Source organism: Lathamus discolor, chromosome 3, assembly GCF_037157495.1.
Source record: "Lathamus discolor isolate bLatDis1 chromosome 3, bLatDis1.hap1, whole genome shotgun sequence".
Taxonomy (NCBI): Eukaryota; Metazoa; Chordata; class Aves; order Psittaciformes; family Psittacidae; genus Lathamus; species Lathamus discolor.
In genome coordinates this window covers 46,019,747-46,045,312 of record NC_088886.1, presented here as the reverse complement: position 1 = coordinate 46,045,312, position 25,566 = coordinate 46,019,747, and the positions used below count along the sequence as shown (strand labels likewise).

Below are 25,566 nucleotides of genomic sequence, written 5' to 3'. Positions count from 1 at the left end.
AGCCTGCCTTGGAAATGCGGACTCTGCACTCCCCATCACTCAGGATGCCAGGTCTGAAACCCCACTGGAGAAAGAATTTAAGACAACCCCAAAACCAAACAAAGATCAGTTACACTTGGATTTATCTTTCTTGCGCAACCTAGCATCAGCAACAGCACAGCTTGGAAATATCACAGCCACCGTCTAAGAAATTTGACTTTGAGCAGAAGGCAGGGAATCATGGGCTGTCTTATTCTAGTGGCCAAATACATTAAACAGAATAGGATCAGAAAGACTGGATGCAAGTTACGGAAGCATGATTAAATTAGATTATAACAGAAGGGAGAGATTCCAGCACTGGCCAAACTACCACTGTGCTGAGCAAACAGACACGTATACATTATGGAATAACATGTTTTCTGAGTTCCTGAAATATATTTGGGAACAACCAGGGCTTCAAGTTCCCGCGGGTGATAAACAGCACAACAGGGAACACATGCTGCAAGTAAGATGCAACTTTAAGAACACCAACTTTGAGAGCAAATAAATCAGCACTGTGACCTGTGACTATTAAACTAGTAAAATGAATGCTTGTAACAAATTTGTTCTAATGCATTCTAACAATAGATCTGCTGTTCTCTCAACCCACTGACACTGGGCACCCAAAAGGACTGCCGTGATTTAACTCCAGCCAACAATTAAGTACCATGCAGCCACTTGCTCACTTCCCAGTTTAATAATGGAAATCAAGAAAATAATGAAAAGGGAGACAATAAAAAGAGAGGAAAAAAAAAAAAACCAAAACCACCACCATAAAGACAAGTGATGCACAGTACAATTCCTTACAACCTGCTGACCAATACTCGGCCCATTCCTGAGCAGCAACCAGTCCCTCCCAGCCAACTCCCCCCAGTTTCTATACCAAGCATGAAATGCTGCGCTATGGAATCCCCCTTTGGCTAGTTTGGGTCAGGTGTCCTGTCTCTGCTCCTTGGGGTTCTGCTGCCCCTCCTCACTGGCAGAGCATGAGACTGAAAAGTCCTACTTAGTGTGCTAAGTAGTGTGCTAACACAATGTTAAAGTGCTACTAAGCAACAACTAACACATCCGTGTGTTATCAACATTACTCTCACACTAAATCCAAAACACAGCACTGTACCAGTTACTAGGAAGAAAATTAACTCTATCCTTGTCAAAACCAGGACAGAGCTTTACATAATCCTGAACAGTAAATTCACTAATATATAAATGAAAAAACAGAGTGAATTTTGCAGGAGAGAAGTAAAGCATTATGCATACATTTAAAAAAAAATATTAGAGAGCTCTTGGGCAACTTCTGCCTCTCTCTCTAGCAGTAAAGATAAAGAGATGAACAGACAAATCTAAAAGAAAAAATAACATGTATTTGCCTTTTACTTACTGAAAAGTCATCATCGGGGAACAATATCAGATCCTTAAATTGGTTATCCCCAATATTTTTTTCAATCTCTGTGATAACAGCTTCATAATCCAAAGGCTCCAGGAGTTTGGGTTTTTCCTGCTGTGGAAAAAAAGAAAAGATCAGGTAATCTCTTTACGTTCAAATTTGCCTTCCTCACCCTTCATAAACTGCGTTCTGCTCTGTTTTTCCTTTTCTACACCAAAGTATGAATTCTTCCCAACTTGTTGCAGCTGAGCTCATGCAAGAACAGTGGAAATGAGAAAGTTGGGCCACCTGTAACAGTCATTCTCCATACAATAACTCAAGAGCGACCTGTCAGCTCATTACAGACACCAAAACCACCACATTAACTTACCTGTCATTCTCAAGAATACTCTCTCTTCCTCTGTAAATACACATAGTCAAAGAGACAAATGGACACAATTCAAACAGAACATAGATATAACTTGGAGATAATATATTTTACAATAAGTAACTTACTAATTTTTTCACTGTCTTGTAGAGTTTCACCTCTTGAATTGCTGGCAGGTTGTGAGTGCCACCACACTGTTGTACTTGGTAATAATCCAAGGTTACTCTCCTGGAATAAAGGATCTGGCACCCACCCCTATAGTTTCTCTTGTAAGGAACTGGATTACTACCACTGTAATAGGACTATTATTGCCTGAAATAGCAGTAAAGTAAGAAACCACCATAGGAACAGCCAAACAAAAGTAAAGCCACACTGTCTCAAAATACAGCCCAAAAATAGGAAAAAAAATGAAGCCCATCTGACATGACAGTATACATTAAACAGATGAAGAGTCACGTATTAAAGTTACAACATCTGCTTCATTCAAACTCAGAGAAACTCAGCGAAGGGGCAAGAGAACCGCCAGAAGGGATGAAAAAGCAGGTCATGATGCAATAGTGGATGTTCAGTAGGCTGCATATTACCCACTGTTCTTGTATTGTGCTAGAACAATACAAAGTTTTTCTCCCTCCCCCTTTCCTAAACCAAAACCACATTGTATTGGAAAAGAAAGCTTTCACATCTCCATAAAACAAATTCCTGCAATGGGCAATCTCATGATTTTCCATCACATTTGATTATGTACATATATAATTCATATATGGTCCATTATATATGTAACAGTCCAAATATGCAAGTCTCTCCCTCTTTTGACTTAATTCTAGAGAGTTCCTGGTTTTTTTGAATTAATTAGTCATCTCAAGATTTCTCCCACCCCTTGTGAGAACTGTTTCCCTTCTACATTAAGGTCGAGATTCCCTTTTGTGTCAAATGCACCTATGAAAAGTTCAATTATCAGTAACACAGCCACACAAAATGGGTTAAAACACTGGGATACTCATGTTCCTAGAAAGTTATTCAATTGCCAAATAGCTCATGATAGGATCACAGAGTAACACAGGACCTCCACAAGTTACCTACTCCAAACCCCTGCTCAAAGTAAAGCAAGCTAGATCAGGCTGCTTGGGAACTAGTCCAGATGAGTCTTGAAAACCTCCAAGCATGGAGATGCAGTTTAAGAACTTGGAGCTGTTCCCTCAACAGTCAGCCTATTAACTCTCTTCTCAGTCTATTAACTCTCTTAATCCTGTTTGCCAGCTTAACAGTTAATAAACTTCTAAAAATCATTAGTGTTTAGTACTCACAGGCCAAGAGCACTATCTACTGATGATGAGACATTAAAGACTTGTAAAAGATAGACAAGATCAACACAGAGGAGTAATAAATGAAACTTTTTTGAAAGCTCTTTCTCAAGGAAACTTGTTCATGAATGTTGCTGTGGTATGCGAGGGGTTGGAGGGAAAGAGAAACAATACTTGACCTACCTAAATATGTTGCATCTTTAACTACCAACTCCCAGGAAACAACTAAAAGGTTTTTCTGCATGAATAAAATAAAAAAGGCTTGTAACACAGATGCTGTGCTAAATTCCTTCCTAAATGAATCTGGAGATGTACAAGGCCAGTTGTCTGCCTTGCCTTACAGTTATGAAAGGGAGACTGAATTAGAACTAAAACTTGGAATTGTTTACAGAAAAAAAAGAACTTATCTAGAAGACCACTGTAAAATACAAAAGGTCCAAATCACAGAATGGTTTTGGTTGGAAAGGACCTTAAAGCTCATCCAGTTCCAACCCCTGCCATGGGCAGAGACATCTTCCACTAGACCATGTTGCTCAAAGCCCTGTCCAACCTGGCCTTGAACACTTCCAGAGATGGGGCAGCCACAGTTTCTTTGGGCAGCCTGGGAAGAAACAGCTTTAAAGTTTAATTTAGGTTCTGTGACAGGACTGTATACCAGTATGTGATGTTCAGGTAAGACAAGGCACCCTACCAGGATACATTTAACCCAGTCATGTCACTTTAGACTGCTCTAAGCTGGAACTTGGCCCTGGCTAGTACCAGTTGACACATTAATATCCAGTCCTGCTCAAACACTTGGGTTGAGTAGCAGTCATATTCTTCAGGGAGGTTTCAGTCTGCAATTTACTTACAGCGGTTCCTCACAGGAACATATGGGCTCATCCAACCATCTCACCATGCACAGCTCACTTTTGTTTCCTTTCAAGTTATGTTGAGTCACGCCAGTATGCTGTACCCATGAGTTTCAGGTTCTCCTTCATTAAATCTGCCATTGTACCTAGTTATTAAATAATCCTATATAGCCATAAGTTTCAAGGAGTTAAAACATGAAAACACCAGTGCACACTGAGTATACCATCTCTGATGTACCTCAGATTTTGGCAGTGATGCCCAGGTCTGAACAAAGTTCACTCAATCAAATTTTAGCAGACAGCGAACTTTGTAGTAGTGCAACTTACCTTCAGCAGGAAACCTTACAGCAACCACTTACAAGAAAACTCAAAGTGAAAAAACACACGCACTGACATTTATGAGGTACGAGTGTTTTATGCCAGCATCTCTCCTGTGTAGTGGTTTCACTAAAACATGTATGTTTTCTGCAGAAAGCTTGTGTCATTGACTGCTCTAAGAACCCTCCCTTCCTAAAGCAGATACTGTTCGGCTTTGCAATAATCTCAACCTTTAATAAGTCAGTTATACTACTGAAACCATAAATGTTCACTCTTCAAAACCAGACGTGTCAACACAATGTTAATCTAGGCTAGATGTTCCTTGGAAAGGTCATGAATGTTAGCTTTCAAAATCCTCTGAAAAAAACCCATAAAGTAAGCACATGACATAAGTAGCCATCTTCCTATTCAAGTCCTAGACTAAGAAAGAGCTGGGGAATCCCACAAATCTTGCGACTTCTCTTGAAATATGGGGGAATTCCATAAGAATGTGTGGCATTTGCACGTTCTCTATACCAAGAGAAACTACCTTTTTTGCTGGGCTGGCAGAACGAAGCAGTATTCCTTGTTCCCCCTGGAAATCCCTATGAGGTTGGGGTAAGCTCAGCTAAATCTCCTTCAAAGTTAACAACACACAGATGTTCAGCTGCAGGTGGAGGCAGGGTAAGCTATGTCACATTGGCCTCTCTTTTCAGAAACTGGCAGCACTCAGAAAGCTGCTCCCGATAGCTGTCTCAAATACTCCAGGGGAAAACTTCTCCTTGACAGCTGCAAGGTCATTTACATGAGTCAAGAACGCAACTCAAGAAAACCCTGAAGAAGAGAAACACAGCAAGCGTATGAACGTCACTGTTCCCACAGCACTCATTCTCTTGCTCTCAGTGCTGCAAAGGGCATGATCTGATGGAAACATTTTAACAGATGTTAAGAGAGATGTCTTATGAGAAAGCTGACACATTTGAAATGCAACTAAATGTAAGTAGATGTGACATTACAAAATCACTGCAAAACTTTTCAGTGAAGCACTTCAATATTTGTTTTTCTATAGATGCAATGACATCACAGCAAAATCCTGTATAAAATGCAATACTGTCTTATGCCAACTCCCATAAAACTCCCATAAAAAAAGAGATGCAAGTAATAGCCCATTCTCCATGCACCAACTGCAGAGAAAATCTAGTCAATTCCCTGCCAACATCAAGCATGCCAATAGGATAAACGTGATTCCTCTCTTTATCAATTCTGCATGTTCTCACAAACCTTAAGTCTATACAGTGTGGGCACCGACTCCATCCTTCGTAGAGACAGTTCTTTGGATTTGGCAAAGCTTAGCACTGCATCGCTAAGTATTGCATTGGTGATGGGAAGTGGCAGCTGGTTTAGTTAGCAGTTTATCTCTAGAAGGCATGAAATGATTGCTCAGTTTTCTCAGCACAGGCAGACAGAAGCAGCAATGTTGGGATTAGTGAATTTCTCCCTGCTAGGACTAAGCAGAGATTTGTAAATGAGTAGGGCTGATTTAAAGCTAATTTAATAACCGTAGTGCTGCCTCTTCTCAATTTAACTTGTCTGTTCTTTTTGGAAACAGACCAACCTAGCAATCTGTGCCAAGATCAAATTTTGCTGGCTTGGATTTTCATAATGCTTTTTATATTCCCTATCTCAAGTGAGTAATGAATTACATTTAGTTGTACTGAAATGGTTGTGAATGCATCTAGTAAAAAGACACTCTCTGAGTCCTCACCTGCCACAACAATCATAGCAGTGCAATTTACTTCACACCTGTGTGTTGTTGCACCAACTTTTCCAGACTGTGAATTGTGAGGAGATCTTTAACGAATGTCAGAGGCAACACCATAGAGGGATAATCACTACTTAATTTCTGGGTAAAACAGCCCAGATTCCACCAATGACGTACAGTTTGATTGCCTAATGGCAATCTGGTCTAGGTACAACAGCATTATTTTTCCCAGTAATAACCATCAAAAATATCCATGTAAATGATTTTACAGAAACAGATATGTTACCTGTCTTGCCTCCAGGCACACAGACATTGTGCACTGATGCTAGTACCCATCTTCTCTTCGTAATTATAGGATAAAATGACTTAAATATCCTCCTCCTGAAGCTGTAATTCTGTGAACACTCACTAAAGAAGGAAATGATGTAACTGACACCAATAATCTTTGGATAGTCATCCCAAGCACTTCTCCATTCTAAAAAAAAGCTAGACCAAATGCTATGATTTTCTAATGCCTTAATAATGTACGATTCCCAGACACCGAATCCTGAGTATCTAAAATCTACTGAATTTAATACAGATGTTTAAACTAATTTCTTCTCTTCCCCATGCCAGGAAGAAAAGAATCCAAGAAACGGATGCACAGAAAGAATTTAAACTGATGGGCTTCAGTTACCTGGACTAAAGTATCTTTGTGACTTGAGGATCCACTGCATGCTTATTAAAAAGAGTCAAAAGAACTGTGGTGGCCAAGTTGGTCAGGATCAAGCAGGACTCTGATTTTGTATTTCACTCAAGCTCTAGCTTGTCTAAAATTGTAATTCATTCTAGTGTACATCTGAAATACTGAAATAGGGAGACTTGCAAGAGAAAGGGCCACTTACTGAAATAACAGCGTCGCCTTCCTTCATCAATGGTAACCTTAACCAAGTCCAATCTTACTAGAACTCACAACAGCAAATTAAATTACTTTCTGAGATGGCATCAACGTGAAGTGCTTCTCACACTTCTTGTTCTTCCTTTCCTTTCCCCAGTTAAATACTGTCTCCCGCATAATACATGCCTTTAGATTTTTTTTTTTAATATGGTTAATAAATGTAGTTAATTGTATTCCACCAGGGTGGGCCAATTGAAGTTTATATCTTTGCCAAGCCTGTCCAAATTGAAGCTAAAGAACAGTCAGGACTCCCTGACTTTTGGAGGAGGTGTAGTGTAAAGGCTGAATTTAAGCCTGCCTTTAGGTGTGCCTGCGATACAGACTGCCCCACAGCTCTGAGACATGCCAGCCACCGCTGCCTGAATATTCAAGGAGATGAAGCTGAGGCCAGAAAACCATTCAATTTTGTGGAGTCACCAAAACTTTTGCTTTTTGTAGGACCAAAGTACGTCACTATTCACCATCAGGCAGTACAGCAGTCTGATAACTAGGGTGATTTCCATGGAAAGTGTATCTGCATTGGGTAAACCTTTTTCCCCCACCAGCTAAGATCATGGGTGAGCAGCCAGATGACCCAACAGGCTCCCAGCAGTGAGTCCCATGGCAGCATCTGTTCCCAGTGAGTAAGGACAGTGCAGCCATGGGGGGATTATGGAGTCTGCAATACCCACAAGCTGCTGAGCTGAAAGTGAGAGGTCTCATCAACCCACAATGCTCTCACCGCACAGTCCTGCCCTCTTCTCTGCTCCCAACACACTCCATGTTTTCTTAGAGATTTTCTGAAAGGAAAGTAAGACTTGCATTTCAAACATCGGGGAGGAAATTCAGGCTCTGCAGAAGGTATTCAGGGAAAGAACAGGAAAACACAGCCAGAACCAGCAGGCAGATGGTCCCTTTTATTTTAGATCTCACCATTTTTACGACTGCTTGGCCTGGCATGCATCTATTCACAGTCAACCAACTCTGGCCATGTTACAAAGGCTATATTTGGCTCAGTATCTGACCCACAGTCAACAAACTTATTAAAATTAGTGATACAAAGAAAATTTTATGTGACAACTTTTCCACCCCAAAAGACATCCACTTGTCTGGTCCAAGATGTTTAATTTGTCATGTCTTTCAGTAAACCTTGGAGAATTGCATTTGGAAAGAATCCAGCCAGTCTTTCCGGCTGCGCAGCACAACCGATACACTCTTCACTGTCAGTGGCGAAGCCAACATGCCAATAAATTTCATTAAGGGGTTTGCCAGTTCCCACAAGATTCTGGTACAGAGAAATTTGAAAGAATTACAAGAAGATTCAAACCCCCAAATTCCTACTGACTCAGAAATGAGTTTGACTAAATGAGACTTACTTTGTACCAATAATGGGATGGGATGAACCCCTATTTCTTACATTGGAAATTGCCATTGTTTTCTGGTTCAAAATCCTGAAAGGTCTACTTTGCATATTTTCCAGCTTTAGCAGTTACTGTGAGGTAATTCAGTGTGTTAAATAGCTGAAAAATGGAAACACCTCTCATCTGGATGAGCTAACTCAGATCATTTTCATTCAGCAAGCCAAACGATTAACGACCATAGTAAAGACTACATAAACCACAGGGACCTGTTCTCAGGCAACTGAGAGCAACCTACTCTTTCTGTTACCTTTTGTTTCTCAAGTTAGAATTTCTCGTTGCTTTCATTACGAATTCTGAAAGCACAAGGCCTCACAAAACTATCTCACTCACGGTTCAAGTATGCAAGCCACACAGGACTGTTGGTTCAGCAAAGCACCCATGCTGAGGGAGACTGGGGATGTTTTGCGCTATGCTCAACTTAGCCATAAGTATTTCCTGAATTCTGTTTTTCAGCCACAGTCACACCTGGAATTGTAGCCTTGCTGTGGTGCTTTCTGAATCTGGGAGGTATATGCACAGGCATCTTCAATGAGGAGCACCTGACATTCTAGACATTAGATAAAACTACCAATATAGGCTGCAAAACATTCAAGGTAGTAAGAAAACAGCTTGCTTGTCCTCTGTGTTTCTGCAGTAGCTAGAAACCTGGGTTAGGAATTAGATAAACAAATTTCATTTGATCAGAAAATTACTAAAATCAGCATTATCATGCCACTGACAACAAGGCCTCTAAAGAAGATACTAAGTTTTAAAATAAAATTTCATGTATTGGCTTTTCAAAATGTCAAAACTGACAGCTTCTAACTATTGAGTACATCTGAAGCCCAGACTAAATATTTGCCCATAGGTCATTTCAGGGGAAAAACAAGAAAGTCTTGTAACATAACTTAAGGGTTGGTTGTTTTTTCAGTTTAATTTACACAGACCTCTAACCTGGTAACATTCTGCCGCTTCACTCCCCTTACATGACCTCAGCCAGAAAAAAAAATGAAGTGCAGTTATAGCAACAGAAGGTTTCCTTTAGAGCTACAATGCTGAATTTATTCATAAAGCAAGCAAGCAAAAGCCGAAGATGTTATTCACTCATCTTCATACAGATACCTGAACAGCCAGGTAGGATATGTTAGAAGGGGACTGGGCAGAAGGGATGGGAGCAGAGAGGATCTGCTGGACCAAAGCAGGAACACTCCACCCCACTACTTGCCTCGTTAGCGATTATGTCACCTCAGGGAAGGAGAAGTGCATTGTCCTGCCCTGGGCACCAGAAAGGGCATGCTGGAATGACTCCGGTTCAACTATTCTGTAAAAACTCTGCTTCAGGTTCGCTTTTTCTAGCATGGTGTCAGGTGGGCACATTAATGGTCACAAACAGGAACATTAACAAAACTATCCCGCAACCTGTATGTAGTGGATTTGACCAACTTTTAAGCTTCCAGTACAAAGTTTATGTAAACAGCACTCTGTCTGCATATACACACACACATTTATGTAACTACATATACAGAGTCACTGTAGTCTAAGGATAAACTACATTAAAGAAAAGATACAAACTGGATGAATAGGGGTAATGGAGCCACCTATCCAGTCATCTGTGTGCAGGTTCAGGGGAAGGATGAAAGGGAATATACGCCAGGTGCTCCTAGCTCACCTGCTCTTCCACCAAGCTCATCTAGCACAAACCTGCTGCTGAAACAGTGGTGTATTTTACATGACACCGTGCAGAGCACAGAATTGTCTTTAAAAATGTTTTTATTCACTTCAAAAACAAAGGTTTCATTTAGCTGACTTTGCTTTTAGAGTAAATAGGATCCTTCTTTGTTTGGGACCAAAGGGAAAACTCTAATATCTGATAATTAAATCATGATGCTAAAGACTTTGATTACTATTGTAAGTCTGGTGAAGTTGCAACACAGTGCGTGAACAAACTACATTGCCCATTTTCACTTAAATACTAAAAATCTAGATGTATGAAGTACTAGGCCTGGAGACTGAGCAAACGGCTCTTTTGAAAGGGGCTCAACCACTTCAGAAGCCACTGAAGCAAACAGAACTGACAAAAAATGTTTGCATTAGCTCTAAATAAACTTTTCAGAAATACCACTTGACTTCTAGAGAGTACCTATTTCTAAGTCGCTGTCCTGCAGGGCAAATCTCATACGTGCTGTTCTGCTTCATTTTACTCAGTGAATATCTCTCTTTTTCTACCCACGCTACGGTTACTTATCTCTTCATGAGTTATAGCTATATTTCACGCTACATGTCTGTGTAAATAATTGTGTTTCCACAGAGGCTTTATCTGTAAAAATTAGTATCATCTATACACTAAGCACTATAAACTCAGCTCCCACAGTGATGTTAAAATTATATTAGTTTTCTTGACATCAACTACCCTCCCAGCCAATTATCTAGCTATCTAGTCATTTATACATACACAGAATGTAAATGAGAGCAAAATCTGATCAACCACACCAAGCTCAATCAACAACCTACAATCAATTAAAACTAATCAGATCATAATTAGTCTTACAAAAGAGGAGGTTCCAGCAAATTAAGTTCATATACAGAAAATACAGGTCTAAATGAAGTATATTAAGAAATGCACTCATTTTGTATAAGGTCCCTGTATACAAAAGCCTTTACAGCTGCAGTGGGCGCTAACACTGCTTTGAAATCTGCATCATTGGAGGTGCAGAGGACTGACGAATAAAGGAGAGACTGGCTCCTGGTTGATAGCAGGAAGTGCCCATAGGCCAAAGATTTAACATGCTCCAATTATGAAATATTGGGTAGAAAGATACAGGTCACAAGCCACAAAAGTAAAGCCAAGTGTGCCTGCGTTCCTTAAGGGCTAAACAAACCATTGAGAAATACACTCTCCGAATAACACGACATGGCGATCCCATCTTAGTCTATCTCATGCCTGAAAAGAACAGAATTAGAACGAACGGATTCCCCTGAAAACCCCAGCTACGTCCCTGACACTACAGTAGCCAGCCACTTCACGGGAAGTGTAGTGCAAACCACAACCTTCTGATGAAAGAGGCACATCACCTATTTCCAATTAAAGGCAACAGGCGCACAGTTACAAATGCTCTAAGTTTTAGGTTAGAGTATGATACACTTTACTGACTTTTAGAAATCACAAAAAATTCCAGTTTCTTTGGCACCACTAAATTGAACCAACTCTCAACTTTTGATATCTGAGGATACAGGCAAAAATGAACAAATATATTCATTTTCTACCTGCAGACAGGCTTCTTTTCACTGTTACTATTTGGGCTTCATTTTATTTCTAGCCCTGATTTCCTTCAACCCCTTCTAGTGAGCACTATTCATGTAGAGTCAGGATTTATAGAATCAGGACAAAAACTCCTAACCAGGATTTAAGGGGGTAAGGCAAGCAGCAGTGCCTGCCTCCTACCAAAGTCTTGTGAACTGCCAGGGTTAGATGCTTTCAGCAGCACCAGCAGTATTCATTCCTGGGACCCAAGACCATGAAGCTTATACTTGGTGCCTCTGACTGTACACCAATAGCTCAGGGCAGCAGGAACTACACTGTAAAGTAGCCTTGTCGAGAAGATCCATTTCTATATAAAATACCTATCAAAAATGGCAGGTAGTCACAAGCAAACCACAAACACTCTACTAGATGAATCACAGACCATCTTAATCAACCTGTGACCAAGTGTTGCAATTGTATTTTCCTTCCTATTAAAAAGATAATCTTATTCAGTGCATTATCACTGACTCTTTGTTACACTGGACATGCAGAATAGCCTCAAATGAGCCTCCAGCAAGGGCACTCAAATTCAGCTTGTAACCGGATACACAAAACTACAGAAGAAAACCAAACACCTGTTGCTATGAAGAAAAGGATGCATTGTCTCCAAACCATTTTTGGGGAAGCCATTAAATGCTTGACATCTCAAGTAATGTCTCAAGGTAAGAGAATGCACTGAAAGCCAGTATTTCTGTAAGGCTTCTTAAGAGAGGGCTCTAAGCGTTTTACCTAAAATTGTTGCAGTTTCGATTTCAGTCAGGGAAGCTGAGGCACAGTGTGCCAGTTAATGTGACCTGCTCAGTGTCACACAGCAGCGTTTCAGGAAGTGCAATCCTAGCCCAAAGCCATCACTGGCAAAGCTGCCATCTAGTACATGGAGTAGAACCTTGCTCCAGCTTTCCACCAAAGGCTTCTACAGCTCGTTCCATTTGTTCATTCTGCACTGCAGAATGACAGTGGCCTTCTCCTCCTCCTGGCTTTGAGAGACACAAATCGTCCATAGGAGATTGTGAGACCCGAATTAGCAGAGAATAACTTTCTACTCCAGAAGCATCATTACGAATTTTCATGGAACTACCAAGCACATGTTGCCAGGCGCCAGAGAGACTATCACACAGTGCTGCTACCAGTACGTGTCTGATCAATAACACGATGCTATACAACAATTCCCCTAATGCACTTGAGCTCTGTCAACCCCTGAACTTTCTATGCTTCAGTCTCAGATTTCAGTAATCATTTTCCAATGTTCAGTACCTCATCACACAAACGGACGAGATTCAGCCAATCCTACGTACGCACCAAGGAATAAATCCTGCTCTCTCCTACACGTTAAGTCTAGAGCATTTGACCTGTAATTTCTTAGCTGTTTTTTGAAGAAGGGGTGCATACTCACGCAGCTTAATTTGTGAATTTCTGCTTGATTCACTCGCCTAATGGTCCTTTTCTTCCTCCGCAGTTCACTGGGCTCCCGTCTGAATCTCCCACGAAAGCTCATTGTATCCGTAGGAATTCAAGCAGCAAACAAATCTCTCTTTAAAAGCTGTACTCCTTTAACCTCTTTCCTTCAGCAGCTTCAGCATAAGAACTGGAAGCTGCATATACTGTTCAAGGGGGAAGTATGTCTAAAACTTACATGCTGTATCCACAGTAACTGAGCAGAAAGAAGAAGAAAACCAGCAATAACTCATTCCTTCCTGTGAATAATATTCTGCTATTAAGGCGAGAGTGTCTCATTAAACCATAGATACACCCAGCCCCCCCCACTAATGCAAATCAAAATAGGAAGTTGTATTAAAAAAAACAAAAACCACTTGCAACTGAACAGCTATCTTTGTCTCAAAACGCATTACATCCTTTTCTCCACATCACCGTCCCCGGCTCAAAAGCTGAACCAGCTGCACTCTTACTTCATGTGCATGTATGTGTCTGCAAGCTGAGAAAAAAGGCATTCACAGAACAACAAACTCCTACAAAGCCCTCAGTAGCAGACTTCAGTCACAGAGTATGCAGCAACAGCTTCATGCTCCGGGGGCCTAGAATCATCTGTGTTTTTGGACCAAGGTAACAGTTCCGCTTTCAATGTGGCATGAAACATCAATAAGAGGAAACACCTTGCAAATTCCTAAACCTGCATACAGTTATAAAAAGGAAAAAATAGAGAAATGTGTATGCAAATATCCAAAATACTTTTTTTGGCTTGTAAAATCCTGGGTTTATAAATGCTTGCCCCCTGCCAACTAAGAAAAATCACTGTTTACTTCAACCCTGCTCCCACCTGAGGTGGGAGTAAAGCTGCCAGACAGAGCCTGTTCCCCAGATACTCCTGGCAGGGGCAGTCACAGCAGCACCCTGACAGGTTAGGAGCCCCTCATTCGGCGCCTCAGAACCACAGAGGCAATGGAGCAGTGACATGAGCAATCAAACTATTCTTAATTAAGGTAGGACACTCGCTCAATGCTGGCTGAAGGCTGGCAGGGCACAAAGGTCTTTTAAAACTGAACAAACCCCCTCAGTGCCCACACATGCGCATTTACACACACAGCCCCTTTTCTTCTTTGTTCCAGCTAAGGATTCATCCTGCTGCATTCCCCAATGCACATAGTCTTTGTGTGGCATGCATTCGTTTTTACTCATTTTTTTTTCCTTAATACCAGTGTGCAAAACTATAACAAATTGACAGTTTTTCTGCACTTTTTCTCCTTTTTCATTCTGGATTTTGGCAAACTGGACAAAAAGCATCTTTTTTAATGAAGTACTCTGAGATTTGCAACTTTACTCTGAGCGCCATTTTTTCTTTTTTTTTCCAACAAACAATTCTAAGTTCTGTGAATCTTGTCACACATTCTTCAGCATTAGTAACATTTGAGCCAAAGTAAAAACCTCTGCAGAATTTCCACAATTGTTCCACACGCCATATTTCCATGCCAGGAGAGCAGTCACACCAAGCCCAGAATGCCTTACCTGAGCACTACGGAACACCACATTGGTCTGATTAGCCTGCTTTTGCCCTCCACAGTTAAAATATACTGCAACTTCAGGAATTTAAACCCAATCTCTATTATCTTTGTCATTTAGCTTTACCCTTGAGAAGATCACCTCCTTTAAACTGAGTACTACCAGCCTGCTGCGCAACTGCTCAAGATAGATTTCACTGTACTTCTACTTAGCAGTGAAAAGCACCTTTGTCTGGTCCTAGAAAAGACAACAGAAACCCTTTGCCAAGGTATGCAGACATTTCAAGTGGCTACCAATATAGCGCTGCAACATTAACCAAGCTGGAATCACCCTTGTTTTCTCTCAAACCACTACACTATCTATACTGAGTCCCAAGTGCCTCTCACATAACATAGTGAATGCAGCTGCCAAGACAAGAGGTCCTTGCCAGAAGTTAAATTTAATGCTGGATCAATCAGCTCTGCTGGCTTAACTTTAAGCAGATATCAGTTCCTTTGCCTATCAACTCCTTTCTGCAACTGTCACACAGAACCAGCTGAGCTTCATCTTGCCTTTCCTCAGGAAGGCCTTCTCCCAGCTTCCTGCGTTCAGCAGTACTGAGGAGCCCTTCCAGGACATCCTTTCCACTGAGATAAGGGTCACCACCATTTCCCAAAACTTTGATGAACTTGTGTTACTCCCAAATAATACAAAAGACGAAGTTAGGTTCATGTTTCCAGCTGGTCCTTATCCAGTTTACTCTGCTGAGTATCTTTTGTCCAAAGGTTTTTCATTCCTAATATTATTAAACCTAATTTATTTCCATATCTCTACCAGCCAGTTTTTCAGACTTGACATTAAAGGCACTGAGCATATTTTCTCAACAGCAAGGCATTAAAAGGTTGAACCAATGAAATTACAAATAAGCTACAGCATTCACACAGAGATACAATCAGAACTAACAGCAAACAACTGCAAATAAAGATTCCACTTTCTTAGATCTGTTTTGAATGCAAATCCCTCTACACTTGTAATGGGGAATAACATCTGCAGTCAGATGTCTAATAAGGCTTTCTCCTGTAGCAGAAGTACAAGGCTAACTTCATCAGCATCATCAGATTTTACAATGTGACTGCAAAAGATTTCCTAACTTATCCTTAAAGACTTCTTTAGCTCTTCAATTAAAGATATCAGGAACTTTAAGACCATCATAAAATTGGTTATGTTAACATGAATAAAGCTCCTGTGCTGCTTTTAAATTCAGAACTATTATGTATAAGAAGAGCTATCCCAAGAAAATACGTATTTGGTCACCGGAAATCCACTTGTGAACTGCTCCACTTGATTCATACAGTCAAAATAGGGAAGTCAAAGCACTTAATAAATAAATGTGCACTTCTGAAATGAAAGACAATCCTGTCGTAACAACACTTGCTTCATTTATAAATTAAGACCAATGTGATGACACTGACACCACCATTCAGGCAGTTTCTGCAGCATAGACCAGTACTGAGAAATCTGGTTGACAAAATTAACACTTCACAACTCGGCAGAGTGCAGATCAGATACCTCCCTTGAATGGCTTGTGGCATTTCCAGCATGTCAACAAGCAATAACACCACTGAAGAAAAACCAAAGGATGCCAGCCATGCCCGACACCCAGCCCTTGGAGCAGAAACAGAAACAATTCTGCACTTTGCAACTATGACATTAGCAGCTATCAACTCAGGTACCAGTGAGAAGAAAAAATATGGTACCCAGGAGAGGGTCATAAAGGGCTCCCCATCTTTAAAAAAAACCAAACCAAAACAAAAAACAAAACAAACCGAACCAAAACAAAACAATTTTTACACACAAACAACCACCAAACAATAAAGGTAGTTTTCAAGCCTTCTCTGTCCCATATTACAGACATAGGGTGCAGAAGTCACAAAACTTGGAGCCCTGGTTGGTTTACTCAACTACTGAGGCCAATAATGAGGAGATTAACACAGCTAATATCCCACAACACGCAGGCAGTGCCAGCAGACATGCTATATTAATGCATACTGATGTTGCTTTTCTTATATTCCACACCTGGTCTTCAATTTCAATCCCCCAGCAAGACCACCATTGCTGTCTGTCACCCCCTGACCAGTGCAGCAAGGCAATGCTGCCAGAAGTCAGTTATGCACTTGGAAAAAGCAAGCTGTATCAGAAGTGATGCTTTCTGTGGTCAGACTGCTTGCTGGGAAATTGATTGTAGCGAGCAGCAACACATTGCAAGTGTTTTGAGATATGATTGCCAAAAATCTACTAATGGGACTGTGAGACTAAAACTGAGGCGACAATGACTGGATGCCACATGTTCATCTTATGTGCATCTTCCAGTCATCAGGAATTGCATATGCTCTGTAGTGGTTTGTGTATGCATGGAAAATCTGCACTTCCTAAAAGCTTCATGTTGGACAAGTAAAGGAGATTACTATACTAGTACCAGAAGCAGATTATTTTTATCAGCACCTACTAAAGAAGAAGGAAAGCCCTTGTGACCTTCATCCCAATCCCTTTGTCAAAGGCTGAACAATCCCAACATGTCCCCCCACAAAAAAACCCCAAACCAAAACAGGAAGAGAGTGAAATGCTTTGTACGCATCGATGCTTCAAAAATGTCCTTAAAAATAAAAGGAAAAATATATAACCAAAACAATTCAAACAGGTAAAAAACAATTCCGTTCATAGGTACTAGAAACTACATACGAAGCAACCCTTTGCAAAGTTAATCTGGTATTGAACAAACTGGAAGCAAATGATACTGGTTTTTGAGAAATACAACTCCACCTATGGTCTAACAACTTAAGTGGAAACATCAGCCTTCACATACAAACACTCCATAAAGTCATTAGACCAGCTGATGTGTTTTGCTGACACGTCCATACAGCTAGCTCTGACCAGTCAAAGGGCTCGGAATCCATCATGGTTAAAAGGACATCAACACACACGGTGGCGGGACAGTGTCCCTGCACAAATACCCATGAAAACAAACCACTTACATTTGCCTGAGCTCTGCTAACATATCTTTCAAGACTGATGTCAGTGACTCTACCTATTGTCAATCCATTCCTTCTCTTCCTAGCCTGACAGTGCACCAGTACCAGCAATTCCTTCCTCTATGCCTCCACACATGCCCCAAGATATTAGTGTGCTTATGCAGAACAAATCTGTGGGAGGCTGTTGAGATTCAGAGCAGCCCTGCAGAGAAGGACTTGGGGGTGCTGGTCAATGAGAAAATGAACATGAGCCAGCAGTGTGTGCTCGCAGCCCAGAAAGCCAACCGTATCCTGGGCTGCATCAAAAGGAGCGTGACCAGCAGGTCGAAGGAGGTGATCCTGCCCCTCTACTCTGCTCTTGTGAGACCTCACCTGGAGTACTGTGTGCAGTTCTGGTGTCCTCAACATAAAAAGGACATGGAACTGTTGGAACAAGTCCAGAGGAGGGCCACAAGGATGATGAGGGGACTGGAGCACCTCCCGTATGAAGACAGGCTGAGGAAGTTGGGGCTGTTCAGCCTGGAGAAGAGAAGGCTGCGTGGGGACCTCATAGCAGCGTTCCAGTACCTGAAGGGGGCCTATAGGGATGCTGGGGAGGGACTCTTCATCAGGGACTGTAGTGACAGGACAAGGGGTAATGGGTTAAAGCTTAAACAGGGGAAGTTTAAATTGGATATAAGGAGGAAATTCTTCCCTGTTAGGGTGGTGAGACACTGGAATGGGTTGCCCAGGGAGGTTGTGAGTGCTCCATCCCTGGTGGTGTTCAAGGCCAGGTTGGATGAAGCCTTGTGTTGGATGGTTTAGTGAGAGGTGTCCCTGTCCATGGCAGGGGGATTGGAACTAGATGATCTTGAGGTCCCTTCCAACCCTAACCATTCTATGATTCTATGATTCTTCACCCTGAGTGAAAGTCTAAAAAACACCCTTAGCTGAACTGGTGGTGTCAGGAGCTGTCCACAGGCTGTACCTGCCAGTCTCTGTGCACTGCCAGAACCATTTGTCTATGGCTGGAAGTGTCCCGGGGGGGGGGGGGTGTGTGTGTGTGAGGACAATGAGGAGAAGGCCTCCAGGAGGGCACTTTGGCATCTTCCAGCCTGATCTCATACATAGTGGTCAAGTGCCCTTATAGCACATGTACTTCATCACCTCAAAATGGCCTTGTAATCACACACAAGAGCTTGCCAATAATACTGTTCATGCTCCAAAAGCCACTTACTACCCCTTTTCTGATTTTACAGCTCCTGAAACTCTCTCCCACAGCCTGGGAACACAGCTCTACATGCACACACAATTTGTCACTCTCTCCTTGCCACTGAAATGTTCCTAACAGCTAACCCCACAAGAAGAGACTCAACAGCAGCATCATTCCAGCAGCTTTCCAATGTGGAAACCCACCTGCACAAATATAATACACTCCTTTGCCACTAGACTGAGAAGGGCCTTGGAGAACCTGATGATGCAACCACAAAGGCCTCCAGTTACAGCCATGCAGTATCAGTTAACAGAAAACCATTATCGCAGCTCTCATGCTGGCAGCCGTTCCTTATCTACCCAGTCACCCTCTGGAGAGAGCAGCCACTGGGAGCATGAAGAGAGGGGTTACTGGTACTGTGCCGCAGCTCTACCAGCTGGTCCTCTTTGCAAGGGTGTGGATCCCTCTTGCATGGCAGAGCTGCAGACTCACAAAGAGCTCAACTGAGCTCAGTCATCACGGGCTTCTGTTCTAGGTGCCTGCACAGACAAGTCAGCAAACAGAATGCTGCTTCTTACATCAGCGATCAGGTTGGAGGAATAAGGAAGAATAAGCTTTCCATTAGCAATGGTGTCCTGCTGATTTGCACAAAAGCAAAATCTGCAATTAGTTTCTCCTTTATTCTGATCCACTGGGAAATTTCAAACAAACATTATCCTTTTTGTTTTCATCTATTTGGATTAGAATCAGCCCTTGATAACAAACCACATAGTGATCAAGGGCCACAAAAGGTGTCTAAATAATTTAATCATCTAAATTTGCCGTCTCCAGACATGCCAATGTTGCTGTGATTTTAGCTTCCACTGCATGCTTTTCTGATCACCATTCTAACACTTGCTTTTCATGTCTATGCTAAGCTGCAGACATGATTTTTCTTTTTCTTTATGAAAAAAAGCCCAGATCAGACAACATCTGATTCATAAAGAAAATCCACACTTTCACTCAATTTTGCAGCTGGAATAATTGAAGCAAACGGAGGTCAGGCAGCTCACTCATTTATTCAAGGTCACAATCACCATCTACAATGTCATTATATTGATATAAAATACCCTGGGATCCTCTTTGTTTTTTCTAAGCACTAAGATACACTCCCTCCATATGTGTGCAAGCTGACTGTACAACCATTATGGTGTTTAATATCCTGCACTTGTAATGTTCATTTAATGTCATAAATCCCTGTATACTCTCTTCTAGCACCTGCGGGTATCTTAATTAAGAAAGCACTTGCATACAATAATTCATCATCTGGATCCTATAACTGAAAACTAAATAATGGCATTTTGGAAGACAAAAAGCACACAAATTCTAGAAGCAGATAAGCAAGATTATTTTCTTATTTTAGCAAGAGTGAAAATATAAAACTACAAGTCACACTTACATTAATTAAGTTTGGTATGTGGAAAAGACAAAAAGCAACTTGCATTCTTTTGACGCTAAATTCCAATTCATGGACATACTGGGTAGGATGAAAGTTCATTTAAGCCAGATGCCTGCACCTGTGAGAATCTACAGATGCTTAAGTGAAAGTACAGAAATCAGTCAGTGTTAACAGTATTTCTCCTGAATACTCTTCGAATTTCTACTTTCACAAGTTCCCAGCCTGAGATGGCACCTGCACATTTACCAGTTCTCAATGACTTTTGTCTCATGAAGTTTTCCAGTCATTCTTTAAACCTACAGAGACACTGCAGATGTTGAACATTCTTTGGCAAGGAAATCCAGTTTTAATATTCATCCTGTGATTTCTTTTTTCTCCAAGCTTGTCCCCCCCCCCATCTTAATTTTATTTGATGATCCCTCCTTCTCTTGTTGAGAGAAGAAACGGCAAGCAACGTCTACACACCTCTGACTATTCTTGATTTTTATAAACTGCATTGTATCCCATCATTGTTATTTTTCAGGCCAGTCCAGGTACAGTCTTTGTCTATACATGTAGACTACTGACATGTAGTCACTTTGCTGATCCTCTTCACTCTCTGTGATTTTCCAGTTCCAGCAAGTCTGGTTTGAATTGTACATGGTATTAAAGCCCTCCCAAGAAGCTGCTACGAAGACTCTGCTATCTGAGGACAGATCGAAAGGCAAAATTTATGGTTCCTCAGTGAGCTGGAAAGCAGGATCAAAACTATGTCCTTCTTAACACAGTAAAGCTGCTCTAAGCTTACAGGTCCCAGAGCCTGTGCAAGGCAGAGAGCTGAATCATAGTAATTCCTCTTCTTTTACCTTCTCCAGATGATTTTCTCTGATGAGATGAGAGCCCTGACCTCCTGTTCTTCCCCACTCCCACACCTTGCTCTTTGTATCCAACATGCAAAGTCAAGCCCTCATACCTTCCCTCCTGCCTTATCATCAAACCTAAAGTGGTCATTAATAATCTAATTCTGTACCAAGATGTTTATTTTTTACTTTTAATTTGGAAATTCTGGGGGGGCTTGCTTTTGATATTTTAGAAATTCTGGGAAGTCCAGAAAATTCCTTCTTACTGCAGAAATAACTGGAACATCCTTACTCTTACTTTTATTAAGCACCACTTAAGCTGAAAACAAAAGAATTGGTTAGGAAATCTGAAGCTAAGAGGTTAACTTCTGATTTCCTACAAATACACACTACAGCCAGGCATAAACAAGTGCCAGAAAAGGATGTGGACTGGAAATGAAACAGAGTTCACTGCAGTTCCTCCTCACTCAGCTCCTTGTTCTGCCTGAAACACTGCAGACACCATCTGACTCAAGGAGCAAATCCTTTTGCGAAGGTATTGCCAAGAGATACAGTTGTCTCTTGAATGCTTTTTACAAAAAGCAATGTTTAGCCACCAATTCAGATTCTTTTTGCAGGCTCATGTAACTTAAAATTGCCTTTGATTTCACTAAGAATGGAAAATTGGCAAGGTCTTTGCACGTACAAAAGCTTTTGGCAGCTTAAATATACTGTGTAAAGAAACTTCTCAGTGGGAGCTGGTACAAACTTTATGTCAACTCATCTCTCAAACATTTCATTTGGGCAGGTCCTTTTTGGTGCATTCTTCAAGAACTGGCTTTTTTATATAGTGGAAACATTTTAGAGTTACATTTTATTAACTGATATTTATAGCTTCATTTAGATTTGGAGAAGTAAGGCAAAAACACTGCTACAGTTCCAGGATTCACTTTTTTTACATAAAACCAGAATTAAGCAAATCAGTGTTAGTAAAGATTTTCATTATTTCCAAATAGTTCTTCAGTTTAATCTGTGTTAATGAGTTTTCTCTATACCTCCACATGTTCTGCTAAAATACCTTGTATTTACACAAGTGTCTAAGGAATGAGCATGCTATCTGTTAGGGCTGCCTGGTCAGAGGGTTTCTGAACAAAAGTAGGTGACAGATGCACAAACACTCCCATCACGAGTCCTTCCCCAGAGGATGTCATTGCTATGTTGTCAGCACAAAAAAACCACGTGCTACATAGGGGCAAATAGTCATTGCAAAGAATCAGATGCATCACGAACAACAAAATGTATCGTGTATCTTAAATACTGGAAAACGTATTCATTAAGAGCCTGCATAGAAACAGTAAATGTTTCCTGCTGGATGTACCAGATTCCAGGTTTGGATTACTTTCCCTGTATCTTCCACACATCTGCTGCTCTGCTCATTTGAAGGATGTGTTATGGAGCACACGTCTAACACTTGGGAGCAGAGAGGCAATAAGGGACTTGGCTTCTTTTGTAATAGGACAGTTAAAAGTTAAAAGGAGACCCAACTAAAAGGTTTTAAGGCCAAAGAAACTAGACATTCCTGGCAACAAGCAAGCTTTTAGATAACTGCTTAGATCACTGTACCTCCTAAAGGGTTGTGCCTTTGGTTAAACCCAAAGAGCTAACGGTGGTCAACAGCCAGAAGAGCTCAAGCACCGCAGAAGCCAAAACAAGAGTCACAGCTTGAATAAGGAAATTCAGGTACAAGCGCCAGCTGGCAGGCGGAGAGACCAAACAGGCAGCTGGATGGTCTATGCCGGGTTGTTTCTTCTGGGGAACTCTAGGGAGATGCTAGAAAAGGCTCCTCAAGCACATGGAGAATGATTAAAGACAGGGAAAGAGCAAAGGCACTGAAAAGAAGGGAGTGCAGATCAGTTGTGTGAACACGTTTTATTCTTTACCTTCAAGCCACAAGTATGAAAAAGCGAGAAAAAATAGGCCCAATTCCAAGCTTTGTTTCTCCAGAAAGCTTGTTCTCCTCTGAAATCCCATTAAGATCAGATCTCCTACAGAGATAGCTGCAATACATGTTTGCACATCATTTACTACAGAAGAAACATCTCAAAAACGACAGTGGAGCATCTGGCACCAGGGCTCTACATTTCAGTAATCAATCTCTTCACTGTTAAGGCTTACCCTCCGAAAGAGCTAATTTTAGCACATAAGTCACAACCTGTGGAAAACATCGAGGTTACACCAAACCCTTACCGAAATGCCAAAGAAAGTTATGAGTCATTGGTGACATGATGCTCAACATCCTAGTTTCATAGCTAACCACTGATTGATCCAGCAAGGCTGCACTTTTCCACTCTGGCATTGCTGCTTCTCTGCAAGCAGCACAGCCTTATGCTTCTGATCTGTTCTTCTGCATTGAGTTAAAATCTTATTCTGTTGGATTTGCACATAGAATCATAGAATAGTTAGGGTTGGAAAGACCTCAAGATCATCTAGTTCCAACCCCCCTGCCATGGGCAAGAACACCTCACACTAAACCATCCCATACAAGGCTCTGTCCAACCTGGCCTTGAACACCGCCAGGGATGGAGCGTTCACAGCTTCCTTGGGCAACCCATTCCAGTGCCTTACCACCCTCACGGCAAAGAACTTCTACCTTATATCTAACCTAAACTTCCCTTAAGTTTGAGCCCATTACCCCTTGTCCTATCACTACAGTCCCTAATGAAGAGTCCCACCCCAGCATCCCTATAGGCCCCCTTCAGATACTGAAAGGTGCTCTGAGGTCTCCACGCAGCCTTCTCTTCTCCAGGTTGAACAGCCCCAACTTCCTCAGCCTGTCTTCATACGGGAGGTGCTTCAGTCCCCTGATCATCCTCGTGGCCCTCCTCTGGACTTGTTCCAGCAGTTCCATGTCCTTTTTATGTTGAGGACACCAGAAGTGCACACAATACTCCAGGTGAGGTCTCACGAGAGCAGAGCAGAGGGGCAGGATCACCTCCTTCAACTGGTGCCGCCGCCCCCTGTGAGTCCCTGCTCACGCGAGCTGAGCGGCCAGCTCCTGGGCAAGGCCTGGCGAGGGTTTGGGGCTCCCTCGGCAGCACCCGCCACTCAGAACTGAGGCTCGTGGACATGGGGCTTCCCCTCGCTCTGGGGTTGAAGGCTCCTCTCTGGAACTGCTCACCTTGGCATATAACCAGGAACTGAATCTCACCATGTCATCATCGAGCAAGTATCAGTACTAATGAAAAGAAAAAGAGCACAGCAGTTGACAGATGAGAAGTGAGGAAAAACAAACACCAAAGGCTCAAAGTGTTGAATTCAATTGGTTCCATACACTGTATTCGGAGTGATCCCCGAGGCAGAAAGAAACCTGACAAACATTACAATGGCTATTTTTCATTGAAAACCACACACACAGAATCTATTATGCTTTAAGCTAACCACAAATTTGCAATAATTATTAACAGACAGCAATTGCAGAAGTACGACATTGCACACAAATTCCTCCTGTTTAGACAGAACATAATGTTTTGTTCTGAGGAGGCACCAAACTGGATGAAAAAAGTACTTTTTTTAATACATACAGAGCTCCCCAAGTTTAAAATAAGAGTCCTAGCGGAACTGAAATAATTGAGCCCCAGAACAATGAAGGAATCAGCTTGTTTCAGACTGGAAATGTGTCCACGTACAGCTACTACACCTCAGCTTAGGAAATCATAGTCCACAGTCTGATTCGGCCTCAGCTGGACTGGCTTGGAATAGCGCCCTGAATGATGTCAGACCCTTGCCACCCAAAACATCCTGAAGCATTCATGTGACATGTTTTTTGGTGCTGAATCGTAATTGTTTCCCCCCGGTGTTATTGTTCACTCCAATCACTAATTCAGGCTGGAAGACTTAACTATTCAAGGAACTGATTCAAAAGCTGTAGGACTGTTCCTGTATTTTCTAGACACTCTATCTTCCTCCATTTTCCTTAGCTTCAAACACTCTGAAGACACCATGCCTGTTTCCATGTTCCTGAAACAGCAGTACTGAAGTGAACAAGAGCTCGGTTACTTGAGTACTTTGGCAGAGAAGTCATTTCTTGTTTCCCTCACAAAAGCAGAGCTGCCAGTTGGTACTAGATGACAGGACCAAATATGCTGAAATGCTGCTTAGCCTTAAAAATTAAATCACGTGTTTTGCCTTTACAAACCCTTCTTTGGTTAAGGGAACATCAAAACCATTCACCTGAGTATCTCTAGTTCCTCTTATGCCACAGGAGGTATTGCAAGTTGGCACTCATCTGTATTCACCCACACATTGGTGGCAGTCATCTGATAGTCAAGAAGTGGTGATGCTTGTCCTAAAAACCCCTGTGTGATTCAGAAACTGTAATCTAGAAGTCAGAACCTCTTGAGAGTTTCTAGAAATCAGGTGGCAACCCCCCTGGGATGCACAGAAAAAGATTAAGATCACCAATGCTAACCACACTAGGCTTTAAAGTACACAGTAATCACACTTCAGTTTACACTGTGACAGTAGCTACTCCTTGATTTATCCTTCTGCTGCAGCT

At 41.7% G+C, this 25,566-nt stretch overlaps 1 protein-coding gene across 6 annotated transcripts in view; it reads right to left on the bottom strand.

Moving 5' to 3' along the window:
- DOCK10 (dedicator of cytokinesis 10) overlaps positions 1-25,566 on the bottom strand; it is a 162,490-nt gene that overhangs the window by 97,939 nt on the left and 38,985 nt on the right. For 4 of the 6 annotated variants that reach the window (XM_065674998.1, XM_065674999.1, XM_065675000.1 and 1 more), the window contains exon 2: positions 1,400-1,519. In XM_065674998.1, the coding sequence (XP_065531070.1) occupies positions 1,400-1,519 (120 nt within the window). Of the gene's footprint in view, positions 1-1,399; positions 1,520-12,993; positions 13,113-25,566 lie in introns of those variants that run through there. The other 2 variants (XM_065675001.1, XM_065675004.1) reach the window with 2 other exon arrangements.